Below are 26,847 nucleotides of genomic sequence, written 5' to 3'. Positions count from 1 at the left end.
ATAAAAAAGATTTTAGGATATAATTAAGAGATAATACATCCAAAATTTTCTTATATTCTTCAACACACTTCAAATATATATAATCTGTATTTTTAAATATATTTATGTGGTCGAAGATGAATCCACATTTTACATTAATAAACCATGTTAATAATATACGGAACAAATTTGAATTTTCAAATTATATTTAAGATGTAAAATAATGTTTCCATCAATTTGAATTTTTTTTTTTAAATCGTACATAAACTTTTTTAATATATTATTTAATTAATTATTACACACAAATGTTGAAAGGAACCATCAATAATTTTGGTTTTTGCTATTTTTGTTAATTTAAATTGTCTCACAAACAAAATTAATTGAGGAATAAGTGGCACATTGTATTAGATTGGACGGGAAATTAATTGCTTTTTTTTTATAAATTTTTTTTTAAAAATTATATCGAATTTTTTTATTTTTATTTTTTAAAAAAAACTTATTGGTATAAAATTTAGAATTTTATGTTACTAATAAAATTTTGAATAGGTATGAGAATTTAAATTGAGGTATAAAAAATCAAATTTAAATTTGAATTCAAAGAAAAAGAAAATACAAACAAACCAAAACTACAACTCCTAGATTTGTCCCAAACAAAGTACCAGGTTGCTGCTTGCTGCTTGCTGCCTGCTGCCGACACCGGCAACTCATCCCCTCATGTGCTGACTAAAATTATGTCGGTCCATTGCATTCAAAAGGAATAAAACGTGCCCCAACTTTTTTTCTTTTTATTCTTCAAATCTTATATTACACATTGTTTTTTTTTTTTTTTTGAGTTTTCACATTACTATTGAAATAAAATTAGGAAAATTAATTAATTAATTAATTATCGTATTTTATTGCAATAAAAAAATATACGTATTCAAAAAATAGATAAATAGTTAAATTAAATATATTTTTTTAAAGTAAACTTAATTACCCGTTATTTAAAAAAATTGAGATAAGTGTCTGAATTTTTATTTAGAAAAATTCAATAAATCATTTAAAAATAATATATATATATATATATATAAGGACTTTACATATTGTGTGTGTGTGTATATATATATATACAAAAAAAAAAAAAACATAATTTATAAGAAATTGATTCTTATTTTTATTTTCTCCATCTTGACATTTTTTAGTAGATGGGAAATGTTCCAAATCTTGAAACAGTGATATGATATCATGAGGAAATTAACAACATAATTCAGTTTCCCTTTTTCCCAGCCAATACAAATTTCTTCTCCCTGACCCACATTTCCTTTTATTTTTATTTTTATTTTTGAGTCACTTTTGGGAGTCAAATCTTTTTAATTTAATTTCAAATTAATTTAAGTGTTAATTCTAAGTATTTGACTGCCTTCTATATCCAAAAAAAATTATTTTAATTTTTCGCATATTCAAATTTTTAGTTATATATATATATATATATATTCAATTTTTAAAATCTTCCTATATTATTCCTCTGTGTTCTTATCAGCCCAGCCGGGGCCCAATACCATCACAGACTGGAATTAAGAAACAGAAGCCTATAAAATGGACCCACAATTTGTATTTGTTCTTTATTTGCAAAACAATATATATATATATATATATATTTCTCCAATTTGAATCAGACAACATTTGTAATTTTTAATTTTTGAGAGATTATTGAGGAATTTTTAAGTATTAAAATTAAATTATATTTAATAATTTATAATTTAATTATAATTCAATTTTCTTTTTGAAATATTTGGATAATTTATAAGCTTATAATTAGAGTAGTAAAAATTGGCTAATGGAGATAACTTAGTTTGAATTTTTGAAAATTTCTTTTTCTATTTATTATTCCGTTCATATAATTGTTTGATTTTTGTTCATTGGTTGCTGTTTGGGTGAGATAATTAAATATTTAATGTTTCTGGATTAGATTGAGGTGACACCAATATTTATTAAATAATAATTAAATTACATATTTTAAAATTTTAAAAATTAAAAATTTTATTATAAAAAATTACCCAAAAAGTAGAAAAAAAAAAAAAGAAGAAGCATAAATGGTGTATACTTACAACCAACAAAAATTTTAAATTATAATTTCCACACAAATTATAAGCCCATAGCTGTTGTTAAAAACCTAAGCAGCCCAATAACACAAATTTTCTGGACTTAAATAGAAATTAATCCTACTATTTGACTAATTAAAAATACCACATAAAATTAATCAAAATTTAAAACCCAATTTTCTTTTAATTAAAATTAAAAAAAAAACTGCATTTACAAATGAATTATATATATCACTCAATTTTCAATTACCACCCAAAACCTTAACCATAATCTGCATGACCTGAACTCTCATCTGTAAAGACAATATATAATCGGCTGTTTCTCTGAAAAGCCCTTCCAACCCCATGGATTTGGTGCTGTTTGGAATCAATTTCTTCAGTATCCTCGTTCTTTCTTCAATTGCATTCACACGCCTTCTTGAACCTTCTACAACTCTCCTCCTTCTCTTCATCAAAACCCTTCTAGATCTTCTCTTATACCCTCCAATATTCCCCTTCATTTGCCTTGATCTTCTCTTCCCATGACTTTCCCAAAGTGACCCAACCTGGGACGCACCCTTATTTTTTGCTCGGATGCCCTTCAAACCCAGAGAGAGAAGAAGAGGGTAATCTGCAGAAACTCCCATTAGTACTTTCTAATGAGCTCAACTGGGTTCTTTTGCCTTTTGATCTTGTTGCAAGTGCCGCAGAATTGTAGGGTACCTTCCGATTGATTATGGTGGCCTTTATAAAGGCATTTTGAGGTGGAGGTTTGGTGGGTAATAAGGATAATTGAGATTATTTTATGGTAGACAAGTTTAAGAGAAGGGCTCCCATGGAATTGGATAAATGAATAAGAAAATGACACGTGTCCCTAAATGTGTAGGACATGTTCTCCAACTCAATGCACATGCACCCACATGATTCTTTGCCATCACCCTCCTCTCCCCCTACCCTAAAATCCCACCACCTTTCATCACACCATTATCTCATCAAAACACCCTGGATTATTCCTTCCCCCAACTTTCCAAGTTCATTGCATGGATAATGTGAATTTGGGGGTCCTTAATCTTCTCATTCCAGCTCAATTAATCATGTATTTTTTAATATGTATAATACAATATTGATATTCCTATACATACAGAACTATATAGGGTTATAGGCAATGTTTCTTGAGAGGAAACCTTTGGATTTTAAGGCATAACTGGAGTGTCAATGCTTGAGAAAACAATAATGGACAAATTGGATATTGATGTTGGGATAAGGTATAAGATTGGGTTGCAGTCTTTTTCTGACATTCATGAACTAACCGAGGTTTTCACCATGTCCGATGATGATTGTCTTGTTAACAAGCATATATATATATATATACACACAGACATATATTATAATATAGAATCATGTTCAGTACACTAACATGTCAGGTTTTCAGACTCTGTATGCGATATTATTGCTTTGAAACTCTGCTTACACGATCTGCTAAGAGGACAAAGATGCATGCATCTTCCATAGCCGCCAACATAAAGCCTAAAATTGAGTTTTTTTTTTCTCCCTTGTTTTCTGGGCAACCGAACGCACCGCCGCTAGGTTATTGGCTTTTCTTAATTTATAACATGTGATCGCCCATCAATTGTATCAGTGTTGGAACTGGTATCTCTTTTATTACCTTCATATTTTTCATTTGAGCAGTAATTTCTGCAGTTGAAAATGCAGTATATATCTAATACAAATACACGATCATACATATTTCATACTAAAGCAATTTTTAGATTAACATATTTACTAAAGATGGTGAATTCATTTTTGATTTAATTCATAGTTTATTTTTTTTTTCTCTTATAATCAGTGGGAAAAAACAAAAATATCCTTTTTTTTTTTACCTGTTCTTGGATTAGTTGGCTAACATTTTCTTTTCTTTTCTAATTCATGGCGGCCATGCACATGGATCAATCTTTGCCTCGTAATACATACACACACACACACACACACACATGTATAGAATCATACACACATGAATTATTCATTCACACCTACTGGGGAATTTCAGTATATACGTGTTGAGTTTCTTCTTGCAGGACATTAATCTATTAATCAAATTAATTAAAATTAATCCCAATTCATAATAGCGATAATAATAATAATAATAATTATTATTATATCAATAATATATCATGCATCTACCTATTTATGTCTCTTAGTCTTAATTAATTAGATAAAATAACCAAAAAAAATATCTCTACTTTTTTTAAAAATTTTTTAATTATCACACTAATTTCTAAACACTTTTATCTTAATAACACATATAGTTTTATTAATAGATAATGTAATATTAAATTTTAAAATACTGTTTTCCACAACTAAAAACTAAAAAAGAACATTATTATTATTTAATTTTAATAAAGATATTCATTAAAAAAAAAAAGGCTCTTTAATAAAGATAAGCCCATAAGAAAAGTTGACACGTGCGTTAAAAAAAAATATCCACGTGAGAAAGATTCTTATGGGTAGGAGTGGGCCTTCAGGCCCATTAAAGTTAATTATCAACCACAAAAGGCTCCACTTACTTTCTTGGACCCGAAGGTAGCATGTTATCCATGTGCTTGCAGAGATGACGTCATGAGTATAATCATCTTTTTTGTTTTTTCCGTTTCAGAATAAAATAAAATAAAATAAAATAAAATTTAATAAGTAAATAAAATATTTTTATTTTCGTGAAAAATAAGTACATAAAGATTAAAAAAGATGAGATATTTATTTATTATTTATTTTAAAATTATTCGAATTTTAATTTAAAATAAAAATTTATATTTATATTGAAAATGTAAAAATAGAAACCTAAAACGTGACTTTTTAAACCTTCCTTCGCCTTTCCTTTTTTTCGCTAAGGTGGATTGGATACACGTTTGCTTATTGGTTGCTAGTTATTATCTAACGATAACGACAATTATGACGGCGATAGTTGGGCAAACTTACAATAATTGCCGCCGTAAATGAAAAGTTACCGACCAAAATGTAATCATGTAACTCTTGAATAAATCCGTCGTCTCCTGCAGTCGGCAAATCCTAGCCAATCAAATTAGGGTTTACTATTAAATAAATCTCTCTCTCTCTCTCTCTGTTTTTTTCTGTTCCAGAATTTGGGCTCGGTGACGGAAAGGACGAGGCATATTTCAAGTTTGTGCGCGAATCTAATAAAAAAAAACTCATCACTGAAACAGGCTTCTTGCCGTTCCCCTTTGATTTACTAATCAAATGCACTGCTTCATGGCGGGTGTGTGCTAGATTCACGCACAAACTCGTAATCTGTCTTCGTCTGTTCTCTTCTTTCTTCCACTTTTGTTTTTCAGTTAAACCTTGGAGATAAATCGTGGATTATGAAGAAATCTGGACGGAATGTTGATGAACTGAGAACTAGCCGTGAAGCTTGCCTATGCAGCTTCGCGATTTCGATTTGGTACACTCTATTCAAATTTATTCCTTCGTTTTCTTAATTTATTAGCAGGGGACTAGGCGTTGATTGATTAAACAGGAGCTGAAAATTAGATTTTTTAAAGGTTATACTTTTTAATTATTCCATGATCATTGGGTATTGGATTGCAAAATGAATTGGATGATTAATTTATTGGAAGCATGGCGCAGAGGTAATTCTGCAGAATTTTATTTGCTTAAGTAAGCTTGTGAATTGTGGAAATCATGGCAGATATATTTGTTTAAATCTTACTCCTAGATAGTTCTGTAATGGATGGTAGGAGACAAAACGAAGGGAAGATGAGTCCGGTGTGGTAATAAAATATGAACAGGGAGAAATAGATTATAAAATAAGAATTTTGCTTTGAAGTCCACATTTAGATTGCAGTGGATTGCTCTTAGTTGAACAGAGTGATGAAAAACTATAAAGGCTGTTTCTGTTGAATAAATTTGTATGTTTTTTTATGTTTCCTGTTGTGGTAGTCTTATTAACTAATTTGTTTAAAAATGAAGCTGATAAGTATTGAATCTAATTTATAAAAATTTTACCTATTATTAGGTTGATGAGTGTTGAACCTAATTTATAAGAAACCTCAGAATTCAAAAAGTAATCGGCAGAGGACCAAGAAATTACTCGACCCCGTAGATCTGTAACAGTCACAATAGTATTGTTGAAACTTGCTTGAACATGAATAACTTCCTTTGGTATTTTAAAGTGTATTTTTACGTGAACCACTGTGTACGTTCTTACGAGAACCAACTCTTGGTATAAGACTTTGCCATTGGATATATCCATTTCATGTCAAAACAGATTCTTTTTTATATGTTTATTGGTTCATTTATGGAAGTCCATTTTAGTTTTAGATTCATGGTTATTCTTGTGTTATGATTTGTTTATTTAAAAACTAGTTAGTTGGCTGAAAAATTCGAATTCAGTATCTATTCTTCTTCCCATATGAGTTTACTCTTATTTTACTCTTCTTCAATTCCAATGGTTTCCGACAATTTGTGTAATTCCTTTTGCATAGGTAATATAAGTAAGGATTGTGAAAATTCAGTAAGAAAATAATATAAAAAAATTGAGGCATGAAAATTGAAATTCCAAAATCCAAATTCCATCACCTTATGAGTTAAAAGTGTAAATTTACAGGTAGTCTAGAAAATTTCTCATTTTGGTCCAAAAATAGCCTTAAGAGAAGGTCAATTAAGAATATAAGTACTGGTTCCACTTGCCATTAAGAAGCATAACTTGATAGAAAAACAACATATCATTTGACGCAGTTTACAACAGGCTACGTAGCTCACCAGTTTCACTGCTTAATTCTTCTTGTCTTGCTCATCTTTCAATCTTCTTGCAATAGGTTCCAAATATTCTTCAAAGACTTTCAAGAGTTCTGGGAATAATTTCTTCGTTAAACTACTGTTATTAATGCGAGGTACGTAGTTCTCGAGAATCAGATATTGGCGTGCTTAGGAAATTCATAGCTCGAATCGTTTCCGGCTGCTGTTTAAGCAGGTTAATACTTATTTGACTTTTGGGGACCGTTGTTTGTATCTTTAAAATTCTGTTTGGGGTGAAAACCAACAGATTGGAAGGATTTAGGATTAAATTCTATTTTTTTCGAAACCATAACATTTACACGTTGGAAGATTTTAGAAATATCATAAATATATTAGTATATTTATAAATGAACGGTACTCTTTTGGTGCTGAAAATTCTTTTTTTTTTTTTTTGTTTCGAAACATAGCTTGGCCTCAGAAACTAGATGGTTGACAGGGGCCAGTATACACTTGCTGTATGTTCTTGAATCTGGATTCTTTATATCTTTTTCTTGCTTCAATCATGAGTTTTAAGAGGCTTCTGGTGTTCTGGAAAACCAACTTTGTATAGTGGGTATACAAACTTTGTAATGTGATATTGTATTTCTACTAGTAAAATTAATAAAATTTCATTCCATACTTATTGGTCAATCCGAAAATTTCTCAGTGATCTCTTCATATGGTAGTTAGGATGTGCTTCAGTGAGGACTTATCAGTCGTAGAAAGCTATGATATTGCTCAGGAAGCTTATGTTGAAGAACTCAGGTCTTCAACCTGTAGACTGAAACCGAAATCGGGCTGATGTACGTTATAAGATCCAAATCTAAATCCAAAAAAATCGAGTTATAGAATAATTTTTTTAAGTTAAAAAACAAATAAGTTTAAAATTATCAATATATATACAAACATATTTGAATATTATGTAATCATCTTATATATATATACATTAGTGGACTGGGGCAGTGCAGGACGGCCAGCCCAGAAACTGTCCAGCCCGTATAATTGTTATATATATATTATATAAATAGTTGACACCTGATAGATAATTAATGTAGAGTTAAAAAAACTTAGGGCAAATAAATAATTAAAAAATTAAAACTAATTTTTAAATTTATTATTATTATTATTACTATAATCCATAACTACAATATATTTTTCTCAACGGGTCGGTTTGTCCGTTTGGAAAATGCAACAGCAAAAAAAGCATCATGCACGAACATGTACGTGCCCATGCATCCATGCATGCGCCTATGCATCCATGCATGCATTCGCATATATATTATATGTTACACATGCATCATCTCATCAACATGTACATACAGAAAAGTGAAAACATGTATGTACAGGTGTGTTGAAAGGCTTAAAGGAGGAGGGTTAGTTTAATATGGTTGAAAAAAGCAGTTGGCAGTTTAAGTTAACTTTTGTTGCTATTGGACCGACCAGATACAAGATAAAATATTGTATTGTATATTTTATATATATTTAAAATCATCTTAAATTATCTTGTTGCTTAAGCAACTCCATTAATTGGGATTACTATTAATATTATCCCAATTGAAATAAGTAATTAATTATTAATTATGATTAATTAATCCTCTTAGGTGATGTAATTTCAGATACACGGTGGCAGTTTGCGGTCATGAAACGTGTACGCCACATGCTCTCTGCCCTTCAACTGACGACTAACCGGTACTTTAATTAATGTCCACCGTTTCAATTATTCTATGCACTCCCCTCTTTCTTCATTTTTAGGAAATTATATATATATTTTGTTACTGATTCAGGAAAAATTAAAAGTTGATAAAAAGAAAAACTAATTAAAAGGTTAAAATAGTTTTTGATGAGTGAAAAACTAATGTTTATTTGGGAAGAATTTTAGAAAATTTACAAATATAATTATTTATAATTTAATAAAGGATTCTATAATTTAAAAAAAAAAAAAAAGAATTAAAGACTCTAATAAACTCGTAAAAATAGTCAACTCTTTATGACGTCATATTTGGTTTAAATGTAGCGTGATTTTAATTCGTAATTAAATTAATTTTAATTCACATGTGCAATTATAAATCGTAAAATTAATTAATCTGGATTTAATATTTAACTGAAAATATTACTCATTTTATTCAAGTAAAACTTTTTTTTTTCAAATTTTAAATTTCTTGATTTTTGACACAAAAAGTATTGTACTTGAATTACTATTTAATTCACAGCTTCATTGTTATAAAAATAATTAAACCATAATTATTGGGTAATAACCTTTACTACCTTCCTCGTTGCCAAGCACAGAGATTCTTGAATTACTATTTAATCCCCGCTTTAATTATATAAAAAAATAATTAAATTCTTATTTTAATGGTTAGGAGTTGAATAGTTCAGATTCAACATGTTTAGTCAACTACATTTTTTTCCAACTTCCATAGTCAACTTTTTGCCGATCTTATTTCGTTGACTAGTGACATTCTAGTCGGTGTGTCCTAGTCTGGAATATGTATCATTCTCCTCCTTATAAAATATATATATATATATATATATCTATCTCTAATCTAATTTATAATTTATTTTTTCAATATAGACTTTTATTGTTAATAATTATTTAATAGTTAATATCTCTCTCTCTTTTTTTTTTTTTTGTCTATAAATCATCATAAAATTGAGTTAAATTGTATTATAATATTTGTTTTTATTTAAAAATTATTTATAGAGTATCATAATGGGTAGGCTTATATATCACTTAATTTATTAATATATTAACTCTTGATTAAAAAAAAATAATTAACATCAAATTCTCACAATTATTTCTGTAGTAGTGTATATAAATACATGGGATGTAGAACAGGTACTGATTTATATCTATATATTTATATATTATTCTAAAATTTTTGAAGGGACATGACCTACTTAATTATTTTAAATGGTTAAAAAAACACAGGAAGCAACCAGAATCAACTTTCTGATCCACAATTCTTTGTACCAGCCGGTGCTAGAACCAACCATATGCTTAATTTTTCATTCTTTTATTATTTTGAAGGATAAGATGAATAAGAAATTGGGTTAATTTTAATAATTATAAAGTAATTGATACAACATTTATGAAGTATGTTACATACATTTTGATTCAAATTATATCTCTAAAAGTATAAAAATATTATACAAGCAAAATTATGATTTGATAAAGATAGTACTATAAATTTAAGTTAATTTTATGTCCGTTTCAAATTAGTTTGTGTTTGTAATTTATTTTTAATTGTTGAAAATGTAAATTTTATAATTATGAATACAAATAGACACGGTATAATTTGATTTAAATTTTACGATATTTTATAATAAAAAATATATTAATTATTAAAATAAATAGTAGTTAGTAAAATACCTACTAAAATTAAATAAGAATTCTCTCGATTTATATAAAACATGATCACAAGAATTTAGAGTATAGGTTGCTGTTTTAAAACAAGAAGGAATAAGAAACACTTTTTATTAACCAACATCAAGGTCAGTAGAGATTACAAACTAAGAAGCACACATCTTTTGTTCTTAATCTTTGGAACCACTTGATTAATAAGGAATTAAAAGTTAAATCAGAAGACAAACTCCAAATCAGAAACCCCGGCAGTCTCCTCCATCCATGGAAGGTTGAGGATGAGGCTACCATCATTTCCCCACTCAAAACCAATCTCCTCACCATTCAAGACACACGTCTTTGGACACTTACCCGAATACGCTAAGAACTTGCCTTTCCCCTTCACTTTCACTTTCAACTTCACCTTCACACCAACCTGATCATCACCCTCTCTAGACTCCACAAAATCTTCCACTCCTTGAATAGTTCCTACGCTGTTGAACATGTTAGTTAGGCCGATGGCTGCAAAATCGGTGTCTGGACCGAGTTTCTTGACGGGCACGAAACTGAAAATCTCGAATGTCGATGGCTGGAGAGTTAACGAAATGGGTTGGGATTTAGTGGTTATGGGCAAGAGTTGATCAGCTTGGTTGAGATAGACAATGTACTTGTCAGCCTTGGCCATGTGAGAAGCTTCAGCCTTTTGGTCCCATTCTATGTCTTTGACATGGACTGTGCCGGACACTGGCTTGTAGCATTCTGGGTAGCCTGTGATTCTAAGCTGCCTGTTGTCCCATCCGGCACCTTGGCAATTGAAAGCTCCAATTACACCTCCAAACTAGACCATACACAAACAACATCAATATTTAGATAGACTTACCCATTACATATATATATATATATATGTATATAAATTATTATAGAACTGTTTATATACCTTGTTGAAGTTGAAGATCTTGAGAATGGAGTTATTGTCAAAGAGAGGGTTCTTGAAGAGGCAATCCCTGGTTGGGAGGGCAAAATGTTGGCACCTTGGCACAGTGCCATCAGGGAAAACAAGCTGCTTGATCAGATCAAAATCATGGCTATTAAGAGAGTCACTTAAGTAGACAGGTCCGCCACAAATGGCTCGTGCACCAGCGTGATATTTGGCACAGACATGATCAGATTGGAACATATCCCAATCTGGTTGAATCATCTGGCCCATCCACAAACTGTTATATGCACAGTGGACCATATGAACACCTTGCAGCCAATACACTCCTTTAGGATCTCCATTTGGATCTTGGAACCAGAAATCATCGCCTAATCATAATTAACCCAATAATTAGATCAATAAAACGAGTTAAACCCATTTAAACATATGTCGAATTAAACGAACCTATAAATTAAAATAAGAAAAATGATTATCCAATGTTGTGGTTTAATTACCAACTCTTCCAAATGATATCTGTTTTGTCCCAAGGTAGAAAAAGTCATTGCACTGCTGCATGCTGGCTAGGACTCCAGTGCCATTGAAGTTCTTTGTCATAGACTTTGTCAGCCCATTGTAATAAGCCTTTGCTAATTCCACTCTGCCTCCAAATTCCTCAGACACATATTCAAGAGTCTGCTTGACCCAAAAAAGAAAATCGTCATATGATTAAAGATGACTATAAGTTATAAACTGGGTCAATTTCAAAACAAGGAAAAAAAATTTGAACTTACATGAATTACATCAACTTTTACTCCTGTAATACCAGCACTAGCAAGGTAAGAGTGCATAGAATCATAGAAGTCATCTGTCTGAGTGGGATGAACAAGGCCAATACCGCCTTCAATGATCTTTTCAACAGCGAGATCCGGCATGGTGTTATCGAGTCCCGGAGACAATTGACAAGGAATTATTCTAGAATGGAGATGGGTTGATCCAGGCCTAATTCCACCCCAAGCTCCACAAAGAGCATGCCACACATATATCTCATCCAAGCCTTTGAATTTCTTTCTCAAGTCTCTAGTAAATGCCTTGAGTCCAGACTCATCAGTTTTGCAAATACCATTTCCACTGCCTTTGTTATGATAATCACTAAACATTTCATTTAATTCTTTCTTCAACCTCTTCATCTTTGAATCTAACCAGGACACGTCAGCTCCGGATTGGAGTAACTTCTTGAATTCCTTACTAGCCTTCTCGATTTCTATAGCCTTATCGATCATCATCTTGGGCCTTTCCGGATCGAATTGTAGAGCATCAGGACCCAATAAAGATCCACTCTTGTAATTCCTGAACTTCTCACCTTCATCAAGCCTGTGAAGTCTGCCAGTCATCTGCTCTCCACCAAGAACTAGGCCTTTGGCGTCCCAGTCGGGAGAGTCAGAATCGAAATTGATGCTTTGCCAGCCGTCATCAATGATGAGAAACCTCGGGGTGACACCGCCTTTGACGAGCTCATTCAGTCCATGCCATATACCGGCTGGTTCAACCGTCAAGTAAAATGCATCCCAAGTGCACCACCCGAATTTATCAACTATGGGAGGCAGAGTTTTTTCTTCCAGGAGCTTGAAGGTGTTGAGATGGACTCTAATGGCGGCAAACGCTTCTTTCATCAAGGTGTATGGATTATCACAGACATGAACATAAGCTATGGTGGGAAAGGAAGAAGCTTTGACATGAGTAGAACCGCTTTCTACAGAGATCAGGACATGGCCGCCATTGCCGGGATGAAGAGATGACCTGAACTGACCGTCAATTATGGGTAAGATAAGGAGATAGGATCCTGTTTCAGGGACATCAAGGAGGACCCATTGAGTTTCTTTCTGCAAATCGGATCCACTCGTTCCGACCCACTGAGTAGACCACCATGTTTTGAACCTGAAAATACTTAAGAAATTTCTATTAAGGAATTTCCCCAGTGAGTTCGTCGTCATCTCGGAGGGTGAGTCTTTGGTGAGGCTGAAGAAGCCGCCTCTGGTAGAGGAGGATTGGACACGTTGCAGGATGGGAAGAGGAGCATCCCAGGATTTGCAGAGAGACAGGAATGATGAGAAAGTGACGTTAGTGGGAACATTGGAGAGAATTGGGACACCTTTGACATTGAATATCCCATTGGACAAATCAAAGCACTTTTCTGAAGAATCATGGTTGAGAAAATTAAGAGTTGAAATGGATGGATCATTAGGTGGAGCCATGAAGGAAAACAGATGAGAAAAAACCGTAGTTACACTGGTGCTTTTTTTTAAGAAAAAAATCAAAAGAAGAGAAAAATCCAAAATGGTCGGAAAATGGGAAATTTTCTACTGTTAAAGGAATCTGAGTAGTTATTATTATTATTTTTTTGTTCTTTCAGCTCAAGAACACAATTTTGCAACTTGAAACAGAGTTTTTCTGAAGAACTTTACAGGAACCAGACTTCAATGACGGAATTAGAAGTAAAACTTAACAGTCTACGATACAATTGAATGAACAGAAGAGATCAATACGAGCAAGAGGATTAATTGCAGAAACAAGAAGATCAATGAAAGGAAACCGAGCACTGAATCAAACAATCTGTGTGAAGAAGAGGAAATAGGAGATGTTTGGTTGCAGAGAAAGAAAAGGATTAATCACGTATATATAGGCAAAAAACTGGAAGTGGATGCGTGAGAAATTGAGTAAAAAATAGAATCAAGGAAGGTAATTACCAGATAGATAAGAATATTGGACGGTTGATAATGACGGTGGAACAAGTAGGTAGCATTTTATTATGCTCTGCTCTCTTTTGACGAAGAAGACAAAGCTTTATCCTGTTCAACCAACAAGGAGCACTGAAATTTGTCCTTTAGAGGGGAATTACAGGGGCAAAATAAATATGAAATTATAATTATAAAACTGAAGTATGTTATATACATATATATATATGGGTGTATATATGTTTATACGTGTGAGTAGCCAGCCATGCGTATGCATCTATGCATGCATGTCACCTGTAAAGAGATGAATGAGACATATGCATAGATGTTTCTCATTTACTGGATGAAAGTCGAAGAGTTTTAAGGTAAATTTTCCTCGGATTAAAGGAAAAAGGTGGCTCGAATAATCATGTAATATATAAGTTTTGTTTTTCTTTTGCCTTTTAATATCCAATATTATATACATGTATAAACATATATATGTATATATACACACACACACAGAGAGAGTTTGGTGATGAACTGCGGAGGGTGGTGGGACAGTATGATTTACGAGCTCCTGGAAAGTCCCTAATGGAAAATGACACCTTTCATTTGTTTAAGATCATTTTAATATTTGAAAAATATAATATATTTGATAGAAATTTTAATTTTTTTAATGATATCCATTGTGTGTGTGTGTGTCTGTGTGTGTGTATATATATATATATATATATATATATATATAATATACATATATGATTTTACGTGAAGCAGCAGAGGGATCAGGAAAGATCCAATGACCCCACTAATCGTGTTAATATATTATTATGCGTTTGAATATTGTTCAAACCAAATAGTCAACTTAATTGCTCTTTTTGTTGTTGTATATTATTTTAATTTTACACGAAATTAATTTTGGATGATGGTAAAAAAAAAAAAAAAAATCATAAACATAAACTTCTATATATGAAAAATCTATAATTATATCTATCTTACCATCAAATTTTACTTATCCTCTTTCTCTCTCGTATGTATATTTAGATCTTGCAAAGTATCAATTAATCGTATTTAAAGAATAAAATTAAGTACATACAAATATAGCACGAATTGCAAAAAAAAAAAAAATATTTTTTGTATCAAAATTTGATAATAATTTAGTGAAATCAAAGAATTTACATTCTTATATAATCTATATAATCTTACTATAAATTTATGTATCCGTATATATAAAAAAATTACACACACATATATATACATAAGAAGCTAAATGGTAAATGTTTTGCTAACGAATATATTATATATCATAGGACACACACACACACACACACATATATACAGATACTAATGAATATAAATTGAAAATATATATATATATATATATATTTTTTTTTTTGCCACTTGATTGGATGATACATTTACAATTATATATGCACTTCTTTACTTTGCGTTTGGGGTATTTTGATGGTATCTCAAAGGTTAAATTTAGGTGGCTCCAAGGGCGAAATATTCTTTCACGTTTTGTTTTTTGTTTTTGTCTGTTGGGATTCTTATTTTTATGTAATCCTATTTTTGTAAGAGAGAAGAATTTAGAATCCGAGACTTCCCATGGAATAAGGCACTAAAGAATTTCAAGGTCATGCGTCCTTTAAAGTTATATAACAAGGAGCTACATGGGTGTGAAGATTGATTAGATGGGCTGTAATACATTTTAACTACCACGTTACTTAAATTTTCACATTATCCTTCTAGTTCTTGTATTAGTCTTTAATACATACATATTTAGATTGTTTTGAGTTACCAAATATCCTCAGCTTTAAATTTCTGGAAAATTAAGAACTTACTTCATTGCATCAAAGAACTCGAGATAGAATTGTTGTATTCTAAATCAAAGAAATTATATTTTACTTGTGAATAGTAAAATGCATATTGGAAATTAGACAAGGAAATGATTTATCCAAAAAAACTCATCACGAAACCACTTTCATAAAGCATTTACCCAGAAGTCTTGAGTCAGTTCTAGGTCCTACTGACTGATAGCTTGAGCTTTTGTTTTGCTCGGCACAGGAAGCTGGCCGTAGGAACCCTTCATTCAGTGCAGCCATGGATTGAGTCTAATGATAGATATCTCATAGAGCTGAGAGCATCGATAGACAAGGGTAAACAAGTACAAAGTTCAGTAAGTACTCCACCAAATGACTCTTGAGAAGAGAAAAAAATCCGGATATCCTTTTTCTTTTCCTCGCATTACAATAATGCATTATGCCAATTGTTCAATGGATTTCAAGCTTACAACTCTTCCGACCAAAACATGGATTATGGATCTACATTTGCTGATAAATGCATGCTCAATAAAACACAAGATCTACCCAATAAAACATGGAGAAAATACAACCATGGAATCCCATGTTTCGGGTCTACAAGGACTCCTTCCACAAATCAAAACATCATTTACTGTTTGAAGACAATGTGTGAATCACCTTCCCAAAAATTTGCAAGTTCGACAATACCAGTTGAGACTGTATGACCAAAACAATGCACACTTCTGCATCATGTCCTGCAAAATTATAGGAATGAATGATCAAATCACCATATAATCTAGTAGTGAAGAGTAGCATACTATAAACCGATGGATCAGACAAAAATATTGCCAAGGGCAGTGCCCCTGAAACCTAATGGTTGACTGCTGATGACTGTATGGAGACCTCAGGATATACAGAAGTGAGCATTATATCTTCACCCTGGTGTACATTGTAGCCACCACTGTAGATGCAGGTTACAGATTCTGTTTGTTTCATGAACACAAAAACGAGGTAGGAAAAGAGATAGAGAGGTTGTTGAACATGCAATATGCATTTTCATTGTTCAGGAAAAAACAGATGCTTTTGTTGATCAAGTGAATCAGCAAAGAAACCTAGAAAAGATTCTTATCAAAACATATAGGACTTATTCTCTTTAGACGAGATAAGCACTGTGATGTTTAACTTTTTAATAAAATTAGAAAGGAAAATATTGGATAATTCAAACAAAGATCAAAAAGAAATTGAAGAGCCTTCTCCCTTCCCCCTCCCCCTCCAAAACAAAACAAAGGCAATCCCGTCAAAACTTACACTATAGAATCAGAAACATAACACTAGGATTTATAATAACACAAGTGACAACAAGTTGAGCAAAAGAATAGGAAACCCTAACCAGAAAGGTCAGACAATGCAATGATGAAAACAAAAAAAAATTTCTTAATGTTGATCAAAATATAAACTGAAGCATGCCAGCTTATTAACAAATTTGGACAGAAAAAGATAGATATATCAGAGCTCAACAATTGTTAACAAGCCAAGGACAATAATAGCTTTCCCTCCTTTTAAATAAGAAAAATATCATCAGATCCCCACTTGCAGTCACCAACTAATCATATTACCATGGTTTCCCTTCCAAATGATTCAACAAGATAACATAATTTAGATGAAGAACATCCTCACAAGCACAAGCAACGTAACTTTTTGCAACAGCCAAAAAATCCTTCATTATACATTTCATTTGACTCAAGGTAATAGACTAAGCACTTCACTTTTTTGCAGTAAAAATAATAATGGAATAACATAATTATAGGATGATAATGCTTACTCAAACTATTGAACAATTGTAATTGCTGCAAAGCTGAAGTAATGCTGCTTGGTTTGCTTGTTCAAGGTTTTCACTGATAACCAAGGGGTACCTCCCAGGAGAAAGAGAAGAAAGTCTTGCCAAGGAAGCCACCAGGAACTCCTTAGGATCCTTTATATCCTTTAAAGGATCAACCTCATTTTTTCCAGCATTGTAAAGATTAACAAAGGCAGCTGTATACCCCACATTTTCTGCAATATCTGGCACTTCTGGTTCCTCCTCAAGTCTGTCCTGCTCAGGTTGTGAGAGAAGGGTAACGATGCTATCAAGCATCTTCCCCCAATGTCTAGCAGCAGAAGCATCCAGGAGGGCTGGAGATTCGCAGATGAGCTTGGTGGATGCAACAGCAGCTAACTTAAGCTCAACAGTGCCAGTGATCAGCTTAAGATTAGGTATCCAAAACTGCTCCATAATCACAAAAAAGATATTGGGCTGAACGGCATTCATTGTCTCTATGAGGTTTGCAGGACCATGCTTGACCAAGAAAAGTGACATAAAAATGATAAGAGACTTCTGGAACTTTACTGTGCGGTGATTTTGGAGACGTGTGAAAAGGGCATTCCAGATATGACGTATATAAGGAGATATGACATTAAATTCAAGATTCTCAATAACAGTGTTGAGGACATAGAAACCCTGTTCATCTGTGCTTGGAGATGAAACAAGCATGTTGAATATCCCCAGCACCTGACTCAGCCTACCCTCTTGATTGAGCTCATGAGGTGCTTTTTGAAGGAAGGCCTGCAGCAGACGAACAAGAGCTGGCACGTTGGAACTTCTCTTCCATGAGTCAGGTGATAGAAGAAGCACAAATATCTGCATATAGTTTGCTGAGAGAGGAGGCCTGTTTAATTCTACAAGCTGCGCCAATAGCTGGAACGCATATGGCAGAAACTCAGTCACATCATTGGCCAAAATCATCTGGAGGCTAGGGAAAAGACTTCCTTCAAAGGCTGATATTAGAGAAATATCCTTCTGGCACGCCCGCCTGACAAGTAATGCCACTGACTCAAAAAGGTAGTGATTAAAAATAGGATTTTTGGGATTGCTGCAAACTCTATTTAGAACAGAGGTCAACTGAGTGATGCAAGGTCCAGCAACTTCGCTAGAAATGCTTGCAACCCCCAGGACCCGCATTATACACTTCATTATGTATTGATTCTCCTCAGACTCTTGAAAATTCACGGCACCAAAAAGGTTATTCATCAAGACTGGCAAGCACGGAGTTATATCTTCTGAAGTATATCTTGCTTTCCCTCCCTCATCCTTGACAAGCAATAATTTTTCTATACAGCTAGCAGCATAGGAATGAACCACGTTTGATTCTGCAGCAAGAAAGCGTACCAAATCAGGAAACAACTGAAAAGCAACAGGCTTCGGTATATGACTCCTAAACATTGTAAAAAACTTAAGGGCACCAGCCTTCAGCATTGGAAACCCATTCACATCCTGACTTTGCAACTCAGGGACAATAACTGATGCAAAAAAGCTCTGAACATCAACAAGATCAGTTGACACAGAAGTACCGCCAGCTTTTTTGGTGGCAAGAGATACAACTAGGTATATAGCACAGTCCTTATCCTTCCAATTCACAGTCGGATTTGTCGCAAATGAGCCTAACAAGTTTTGTATTTGAACGGAAACAACATCAGTTACCTGCTTCTTATAATTGGTTGCAATCCCTTTTAGTAGCTCACATGCAATCCTCCTCCTGGTATCAACATCACTTCCCTCCATATCTCTCCTAACAAACTCTACATAATTCATCTCAAAAAGTTCCTCATCCTCATCCCTCAAACGCACATTTGGGATCACAATGCTCTGACAAATCTGTGGTATCACTCCCTCGCCAGCAAACAAGGTATGGTGCACACTTGTACTGACTGTTGTCAAGAACTTTATAGCAGTGATAGCTAGTCTGTCACGACTGGAATCTAGGGGCACATTACCTAGTAAAGTCCATACAGCAGATGCAAAATCGTTCAAGTAACCTTGAAACTCCTCCTCATTCTTCTCCATGTAAAGACTAATGTTCTCACAAACTGCAGCCCTAAGCTCATCAACAACTGCTAACCCATCAGCGGTACTCTCAAGCGTGGGATAGCTAGTAGTAAGATATTTCTTGAATTCACTCATCCATTCTCTCATATGATCCTCGAAAAATTCAGGCAGTTCCTGAAAATTCAATGAATAAAATATTCTAGAGCACAGCCTCTGCGACTCCAACAGAGGCCGAAGGGTCGCCGGGGAACCACCAGAGCTCATGGCCGAATCAATAAAAGAGGCGGTTTTGAGGAAAATCTCTAACAAAGGTGCAGCAAAATTGTCGAGACAATACTTCAAATCCAGAAGAAGATCGTTGGTCTTATATTGATACCTAAATTTTTTGAAAATAGAGTTAGCAGTTCCGAGGATACCGTTTACGGAGGCATAATCACCGGACTGGACAGCCCTGTGGAGGTTGGAAATGAGCTCAGGAAGCAAGGCGGGCCACGATTTAGGGAAATCGTGCTTGCCTATAACGGCTAGGGCTTCACTGAGCTGGCTCTGGATGCGGGGAGATGATGATAGCATGAGGGATACGATTAGGGTTTTGATCTGCTCCTTCTCGGGGTCGAGGATCGGCGTGATGGTAGCAGCCTTGGGTTCTGCGGACGGTGCCCAGCGGGCTCGGAGATGATTCTTGAAGTTGACAGCGGCCGAGTGGCGGATCTGGTCATCGACTGAGGGCTCGGCTACCAGGCGAAGTACGGCGAGGCCATAGTTTGGACGATCAGCGGCTTCGGCCAGCGACTTCTCGGCGGCGCGGCGAGGCTCCGGCGATGGAGAGAGCGTGTGGAGGAAGCATTGGGAGAGGAATTGCAGAGTTTCTGGATTCCACTCCATTTACTGTGGTTTCGAATCAAAAAAACGGAAGAGTTCGAATGTACGGTTCAATGTGGAAACGCTAATTAGGGGGCGGATTGACTGAGATTTCTAGGGTTTTTCTGAAATGAGGTAGAGGAAGGGAAGACGAGGGACGGGGAGTGTAGTGATGAAGGGAGAAGAAGAGAGGGAAAAGGAGGATGTTCAAAGTGCAAAGAAATGTAATCAGAGGGGGGGGGTGGGGTTTGGGGGTTTAGAAATTGGGAATTTTTGTAAGAGCCATGACACGTGGAATGGTTTGATTGGTTACTAATTGTACGCTGTATGGCGGTAGCTATTTGGGCTACTTGGTCTCCAATGGAGGCCCAGTTGGGATGTACCTTTATATCCTTTTCAGTTCTATAGGCTCAAGAATCCTTCAAAACATATGTCTGGATTTGTCTTTTTTTATTAAACCAGAAAAAGATTGGACCCAATTTGAATATTTTAATTAGGTACAAGTAGAGTTAAAATTCTCAGAATCTCTATATTTATTTTTTAATTTTTTAAGGTCATTTTGAAAAAAAAAATAAATAAATATTTAATTACTTTTTATAAGTACTATACATTCTTGTACAAACTCAAGTTTAGATTTCCTTTTGAATACTAAATTTTTATATAAAATTTATGTTCATCATAAGTTATTTATCTATAAGTTTTTAAGGATTCTTCTTCACTGAACGAATGCTCATTAGGGGCTTTTATTCACCCCCTTTATGGTATATGTATACGAGTTACCAATCAAAAGAAACCATACAAAAAAAAAAAAAGGAAAACAAAACAAATAATTGCATGTTCAAAACCAATCCTCCCATCATTTCATTTTCTCACGGCCTGGAAGCTTTCAAATTGGAGAAAATGGAAGCTTTTTCTTCCATTCAAACATACCCTCCCATGGTTTTGTGATGCCATATTGTACTTGCATAACTATTGGTTGGATTGGGGGGGGTAAGGGGGGTGGGGGGGGGGGGGGAAGAGAGAGAGAGAGAGAGAGAGAGAGAGAGAGAGAGAGAGAGAGAGAGAGAGAGAGAGAGTTTCAGCTGTGTATGTTTTATCTTTTGATGGCTTATATAAACATGTCAAGGATACAGAGTATAGTACAGTTGGCTACAAGGGCAGTGGTGACAAATTGGAGATTTGATCTAACCTAGTTCTTTCAGAATGACTTATATCATCATGAAGAACAAGCACGTTAAGTGTCCTAGATTCTTTTAACCAAGCTGCAACCACTGATCCTGTCGATATAAATCTACCTAAGTTACACTTTGTCAGATGGAACGGGGCACCCATGCCCGTCAGCAGTGCCTCAATAGCTCGCCTTAGAGCGCCATCACCCACTACTTTACTGTGTTTTCCCCATCCAGTCAAGATGCTGCACAAGCAAGAGTTGGTTCTTTACTAAAGTTCTAATCTTCATCCAAACAGGTATAAATATTGATATAAATTCCACAAACAGGCAAAAACCCATCAAATATAGCATACCTTAAAAGTTTTGGCAACTCATGGCCTTCAAACACAATGGAACGGATGTTTAGTAACCACGCATGAACCATGGCTCTAGCAGCCCCTGAAGACATTAGGTGTAAATCCAAGCAAGAATCAGACCAGACATTCTCCCACACTTGCCTCCGCTTTCCTTCAAGCACAACTAATTGAGCCCCTTTTTTCTGAAAGGCAATTACAAAGGAAGTATGAGAATTTAAAACAAGGGTGCCTTAAAAGGGTTATAATTTAACTCAGAGAATATTGGTTTTAAACTAGTTGATTGGATACAGATGCTGACCTGACCAAAGTGCCATAGCATGTCAGTCAGAGCATTATAAAATGCAGATGCAGTAGAAGAATCCATTAGCTTCACTTCATCAAAAAGGGACTGAGCTTGGACCCACACATTCTCCCTATAGCCCATGAGAAGTCCATGTGCCACACCATATATTTGGTCATCAAACAACCGAAGCTCCTCCAATAATATCAATGCCTCTTCGTATGAATCACAACGGCTGCATCAAGAAAACGTAGGTCTAACATCACTCACACAGATCAATGTTTTGACTAAGAAGAGACAGTCAGTGAGGAATTCTAGAGCTTTACAAAAGAAAAAAGATATTTTAGTCCACCACTGATGTTTCATATTAGTTGGACATTTTATAGGGACAGGAAATATGCCAGATTTTCCTGAACAGATAAGTATATACTCTATCTAGTATCTGGTACTGCATGGTTCCACTCTGCAAGATCCCCAAACCATTTGTTTGAAGCTCATCCTTTTCATCATAAATGATCCACTTGCCCCAAAGTGACCTGGCTCAATAGGGAAATTCCAATTCAATTGGTTCTTTCAATACAATCAACAGAAAGAACTAAGGACACCATATTCTAGGAGCCCTAATATGATTGAATAGGTCCTGCTCTATCTGGTGCAGGATCGAGGACTCCTTTTCCTTCCCCTTCTTCAAAGTCCGATTCATACTTTCATAAAGAAATCTCTGATCAAATATAGAAAAATATCTGCTTGATTCATTTTTTCTACATATGGAGGAGTATAAACTAAAGTAGTTAAACAGATATAAAAAGGTCAGCCTGAACCAGAAATTTTGTAATCTTTCACAAGGCACATCTGGTAGTTCAGCAGACTGCCTACCCAACAATTCTCTGACATGCGCACACCGTGAAGGAAGGAACAAAGAAAAATTGATCATCAATTGCTCCTTCGCTCTAAATACAAGAGAAAAAGTGTATCCTAAATTCTGAATTAGCAGAGGGAACTAAACACTGTTTATTACCAAAGACCATCTAATTTCCATCCTGTCATTTAACAGTAACAAATAACATCAGTCATACAAGTCAGTTATATGAAGAACATCAGTGGTGCTGAGTACTGTCATCTTCAAAATTTTAGAAGAAATTGGCTTAACATAGAACTCTAAGAAAGGCAGGCCGAATCCACATATTTCAATATTCATCACCAGACAATGCCTAAACATAAAAAATATTTAGTCATAAAGCAAATACCTGCATGCATTTAAAATGGCTGAGAATGTGACGACATTTGGTTTGATTTCCAGCTCATGCATCTTTTGGAAGACTCCCAAAATGCATAAGATTTCCTTTCTGCCTTTGTTATCCTTCCTAGCTTGACCTCCTTTCTCAGCAGCTAGCTGCCGAAAAATCTTTATAATTTGGTTGTGCTCTCTATCCTCAACCTTACTTTTATCATTGTTTTCGGCAACCACCAAAGAAGAGTGTACTAACCCATTAGGTTCGCCACTGCCATCAATCACACACTCTTGAGATGCTGACCGACCAAAGGCATCAATTATAGAATTGTATGTAACTACATTAGGCCTAATTCCCTCCCTTGTCATCTCATCAAGCAGAGATACTGCAGATTCCACCAACCCATTCTTGCACAAGGCATCAATTATGGCACTATAAAGCACAACATCGGCTTTTAGACCTGCCTGCTTGAACTCTCTAAAAATCTCAATTGCCTCCTTATATAGACCTCCTTTAAAGTAAACATCAATCAATGTTGAATAAGTCAACAAATTGGGCAAAATATTTTCAGCTTTCATCTCTGCAAATACTCTTCTAACTTCATTATATTTCCCTTGCTTCCCATATCCGCCCAAAAGTGCATTATACGTTACAACATCTTTCCTAATACCCGAACTCTCCATCTCCTTACAAACATCCAAGGCCTCCTCAAACTTACCAAGCTTCGCATAAACTGAAAGCAAGGTATTATATGATACTCTATCCAAACCAATGCCCAAAAACTTCATTTGATTGAACAAACTAAGAGCGTCCTCTAATCTGCCAGCCTTAGCATACCCATCAACCATGGTACTGTAAGTGACAACATTAGGTAAGATATTCTTGGCGGGCATCTCCCCCATAATCTCAAAAGCCAAATCCATCTGCCCTCCTTTACAAACCGCATCCAAAAGTGTATTGTAAGTGAAAATATCCTGATCAATCCCTCTGTTAATCATCTCATTAAACAAATTTCTAGCTGCTTCCCATAACCCTCCTCTGCTACACACAGCAAGTAAGGAATTGAAGGTAATCCTGTCAGGTTGGACCTTATTTCTCAACATATCATCGAAAGTCTCTACAACATGTTTAAACTCCACACCCCCTTTACCACACGCATCAATCACGGCATTGTAAGTGACCAGATTTGGCTTCAGCCCATAATCCTTCATTGATTGAAAGACCAAGATAGCCTCATCACAATACCCACTTCTTCCATACGCGCTAATTACAGCAGAGAATGCATAAACGGTATTCCCATAGCCCTCATTCAAAGCCGTCTCGAAAATACTCTTGGCAAGTTGAACTTTACCCAATCTACCAAGTATACTAATCATGGCGCTAGCTAGTTTCCCTTGCTCGTTCTTTTTCTTCTCTCTTTTAACAGCAAACTCGAAACAACGTACAGCTTTAGCAGACTCACCTCTATTTCCCAGCTCGCGAAGAAGGAAAGTATAGTCGTCAGAGCCAGAAAGTCTGGACTCGAAATTAAGCAGCACATTCTCAATTCCAGAATCATCTCCAGCGAAGTGGATCACCTGTTGAAGAGCTTCCACAGCGACGGAGGAGTGGCGGGTGGTCAAGGTGGTCTTCGGGCGCCCGAAATGCATTTTGGAATAGAACCGGGTTGAGCGGCGACCCGAGAAATCTTGGGCGAGGTCGGATCGCGGGGAGGGAAGAGGGGAAAGGGAAGGAAAGTTGGTGGGTCTCTGAGGAAGAGGACACGTAGCGACGGTGACAGCGGCAGCGGCAGCGGCGGAGGGGACGGCAGCAGGTTCGAGTCGATTGCGGGGTAAGGGAGGAGGCGTAGGAAGCGTGAATTTCTGGGGAGTCCAAGGGCTGTATTGGGGTTGATTGTTGCGATGGTGAGGCTGGCGGGTCTGGTTACGGTGGGTCTTGATCGGATTTTGCGGATACTGGTGGTTCTGATAAGGCTTAGTCGTCGTGATCGAGCAGTGCGGCGGCGTTGACGCCATTTTTCTTTTTGTTCAAGAAAACGAAAAAGAAAATATGAGAGAGAGGATCAGAAATGGAGGCTAAAGAGGTTTAGGTAGGGTTTGGGAGAGGAGGGAGAAGACGATGAAAATCATCTGGGAGGATTTGAGATAAGAGAGAGAGAGAGAGAGTGTGTTGTTTGTAGTTTACCAGCTGAGTTGGAGTTTTCCTAGACAGTGGCATTTAGTTCAGACATTGATAATTTCGCTCAGTTAATTTATTATATGTTTATTTAGAGAAAAGGAAGTCGCTCAGTCATAACGAATCTGAGCCGTCCATTGATTATGTGGGGCCGATTAATGACGCGGCTGGATCTGATGTGAGTTTGAGATGGAGTGGATTTTGATGCCAACTAAGCAGCACCCACCGACGATGTTGATGAAATCAACGGTCAGGAATTAGTTCCGCGCACACAGTGAATTATTCCTTGACCTAATGATGCCGTCGGTGACCAACTCGGTGGGTCCCAATTTTTATTACCTGTACGTCACTACTTTTCAAACGGAAAGTTGGGGAAGTTAATTTACAGATGTATCCTTGTATTTTCTACAAAATTACCAGAAAGACAATTCAGTTCGTGCATATCAGCTGGTATTTTTGGAAAATGCGTTGCATGCTTTTCGAGATCTTTTTTAAAATTTTGAATTAATTAAAATATATTATATAATAAGTTATTTATTAAATTATTATGAAATTTTGAATTACGGGGTCAATGGGCATATACCCATTTGATTCGGCATTGAAAGAAATTCATTACCTTAGATAACTTTATGTTTTATAATATAAAAAATTGCTAAATTAATTGAAGCACACCACACTTGTTCAAAGTTATATATCTTTTAAAAATCACAATTATAACATAATCCAAACATTTCATGAAAAAATATAAAACCATGTTTGTTGGTTAGTAAATAACAGCAGACATTGTGGTTCGTGTTCAATGCCACTCCTTTTAAGGCATTAGAAAAAAAAAAAGGGAAGTCTAGTTGGGTGTGTGGCTGAGGATTAAACCCTCGTTTAATATGGGCCTAAGGTAGAAGAGAGCAATTAATGTTTCTTCGACTGTCCATCCCCCCCCTTCATATTATATATATATATATATATATATTCTCCTATAAGTAGATATTTACAGAGAGCAATTAATGTATTCGATTGAAACGCAACGTTTTGAAGATTTGAGAAGAAAGGATAGCTCAAACCTCAGGCTCTTCAGGGGGAAAGAGAAACGTATATTTGATTTTTAAATCAGTGAAATTGTTTACAATAAAGTTTAAAAGTAATATAAAATTTATTTGTGTTAGGAGTGACAAAGAGAAACGACTTTCCAGGGTAAGACAGTGTTTTCAAAATTTAAAATGTACTTTTCTCATTTCAAAGAAATTTTTGTATCCAGTTACTTTTTATTAATCTTTAGTTAAATTTAAATATAAATTTACAAATTAATTTCACTACATA

The 26,847-nt window shown here is 34.8% G+C and overlaps 4 protein-coding genes and 1 long non-coding RNA gene across 6 annotated transcripts; 1 reads left to right on the top strand and 4 right to left on the bottom strand.

Moving 5' to 3' along the window:
• Positions 1–2,302: 2,302 nt before the first annotated feature.
• UPB1 (transcription factor UPBEAT protein) lies at positions 2,303–2,686 on the bottom strand. Its single transcript, XM_022048775.2, has one exon. It carries the CDS (start codon positions 2,684–2,686, stop codon positions 2,303–2,305), a length of 384 nt encoding a protein of 127 aa, XP_021904467.2.
• Positions 2,687–4,953: 2,267 nt separating this feature from the next.
• LOC148253686 (uncharacterized) lies at positions 4,954–7,478 on the top strand. 2 transcript variants are annotated; one of them, XR_015819228.1, is made up of 2 exons: positions 4,954–5,493; positions 6,869–7,478. It is a non-coding gene; the product is annotated as an uncharacterized LOC148253686 (long non-coding RNA). The 2 variants fall into 2 exon arrangements; XR_015819227.1 differs by having other exon boundaries at positions 6,067–7,478.
• Positions 7,479–10,285: 2,807 nt separating this feature from the next.
• Positions 10,286–13,784, bottom strand: STS (stachyose synthase). The gene is made up of 4 exons (XM_022048854.2): positions 11,875–13,784; positions 11,599–11,776; positions 11,105–11,472; positions 10,286–11,005 (listed from the first exon to the last, which is right to left on the bottom strand). Exons 1-4 carry the CDS (start codon positions 13,333–13,335, stop codon positions 10,406–10,408), a joined length of 2,607 nt encoding a protein of 868 aa, XP_021904546.2. The 5' UTR covers positions 13,336–13,784; the 3' UTR covers positions 10,286–10,405.
• A 2,212-nt stretch (positions 13,785–15,996) lies between these two features.
• Positions 15,997–20,563, bottom strand: LOC110819589 (cellular apoptosis susceptibility protein, putative / importin-alpha re-exporter). Its single transcript, XM_022048829.2, has 2 exons — positions 17,419–20,563; positions 15,997–16,351 (listed from the first exon to the last, which is right to left on the bottom strand). Exon 1 carries the CDS (start codon positions 20,341–20,343, stop codon positions 17,419–17,421), a length of 2,925 nt encoding a protein of 974 aa, XP_021904521.2. The 5' UTR covers positions 20,344–20,563; the 3' UTR covers positions 15,997–16,351.
• An 832-nt stretch (positions 20,564–21,395) lies between these two features.
• On the bottom strand, positions 21,396–25,592 carry GUN1 (s uncoupled 1). The gene is made up of 4 exons (XM_088219465.1): positions 23,374–25,592; positions 22,145–22,361; positions 21,844–22,028; positions 21,396–21,733 (listed from the first exon to the last, which is right to left on the bottom strand). Exons 1-4 carry the CDS (start codon positions 25,371–25,373, stop codon positions 21,469–21,471), a joined length of 2,667 nt encoding a protein of 888 aa, XP_088075591.1. The 5' UTR covers positions 25,374–25,592; the 3' UTR covers positions 21,396–21,468.
• Positions 25,593–26,847: the final 1,255 nt, after the last annotated feature.

The sequence above is a fragment of the Carica papaya genome, chromosome 5 (assembly GCF_054855325.1).
Source record: "Carica papaya isolate Zhongbai chromosome 5, ASM5485532v1, whole genome shotgun sequence".
Lineage (NCBI taxonomy): Eukaryota > Viridiplantae > Streptophyta > Magnoliopsida > Brassicales > Caricaceae > Carica > Carica papaya.
Note: the sequence above shows the minus strand (reverse complement) of the source record. Positions and strands in the feature narration are given on the sequence as shown.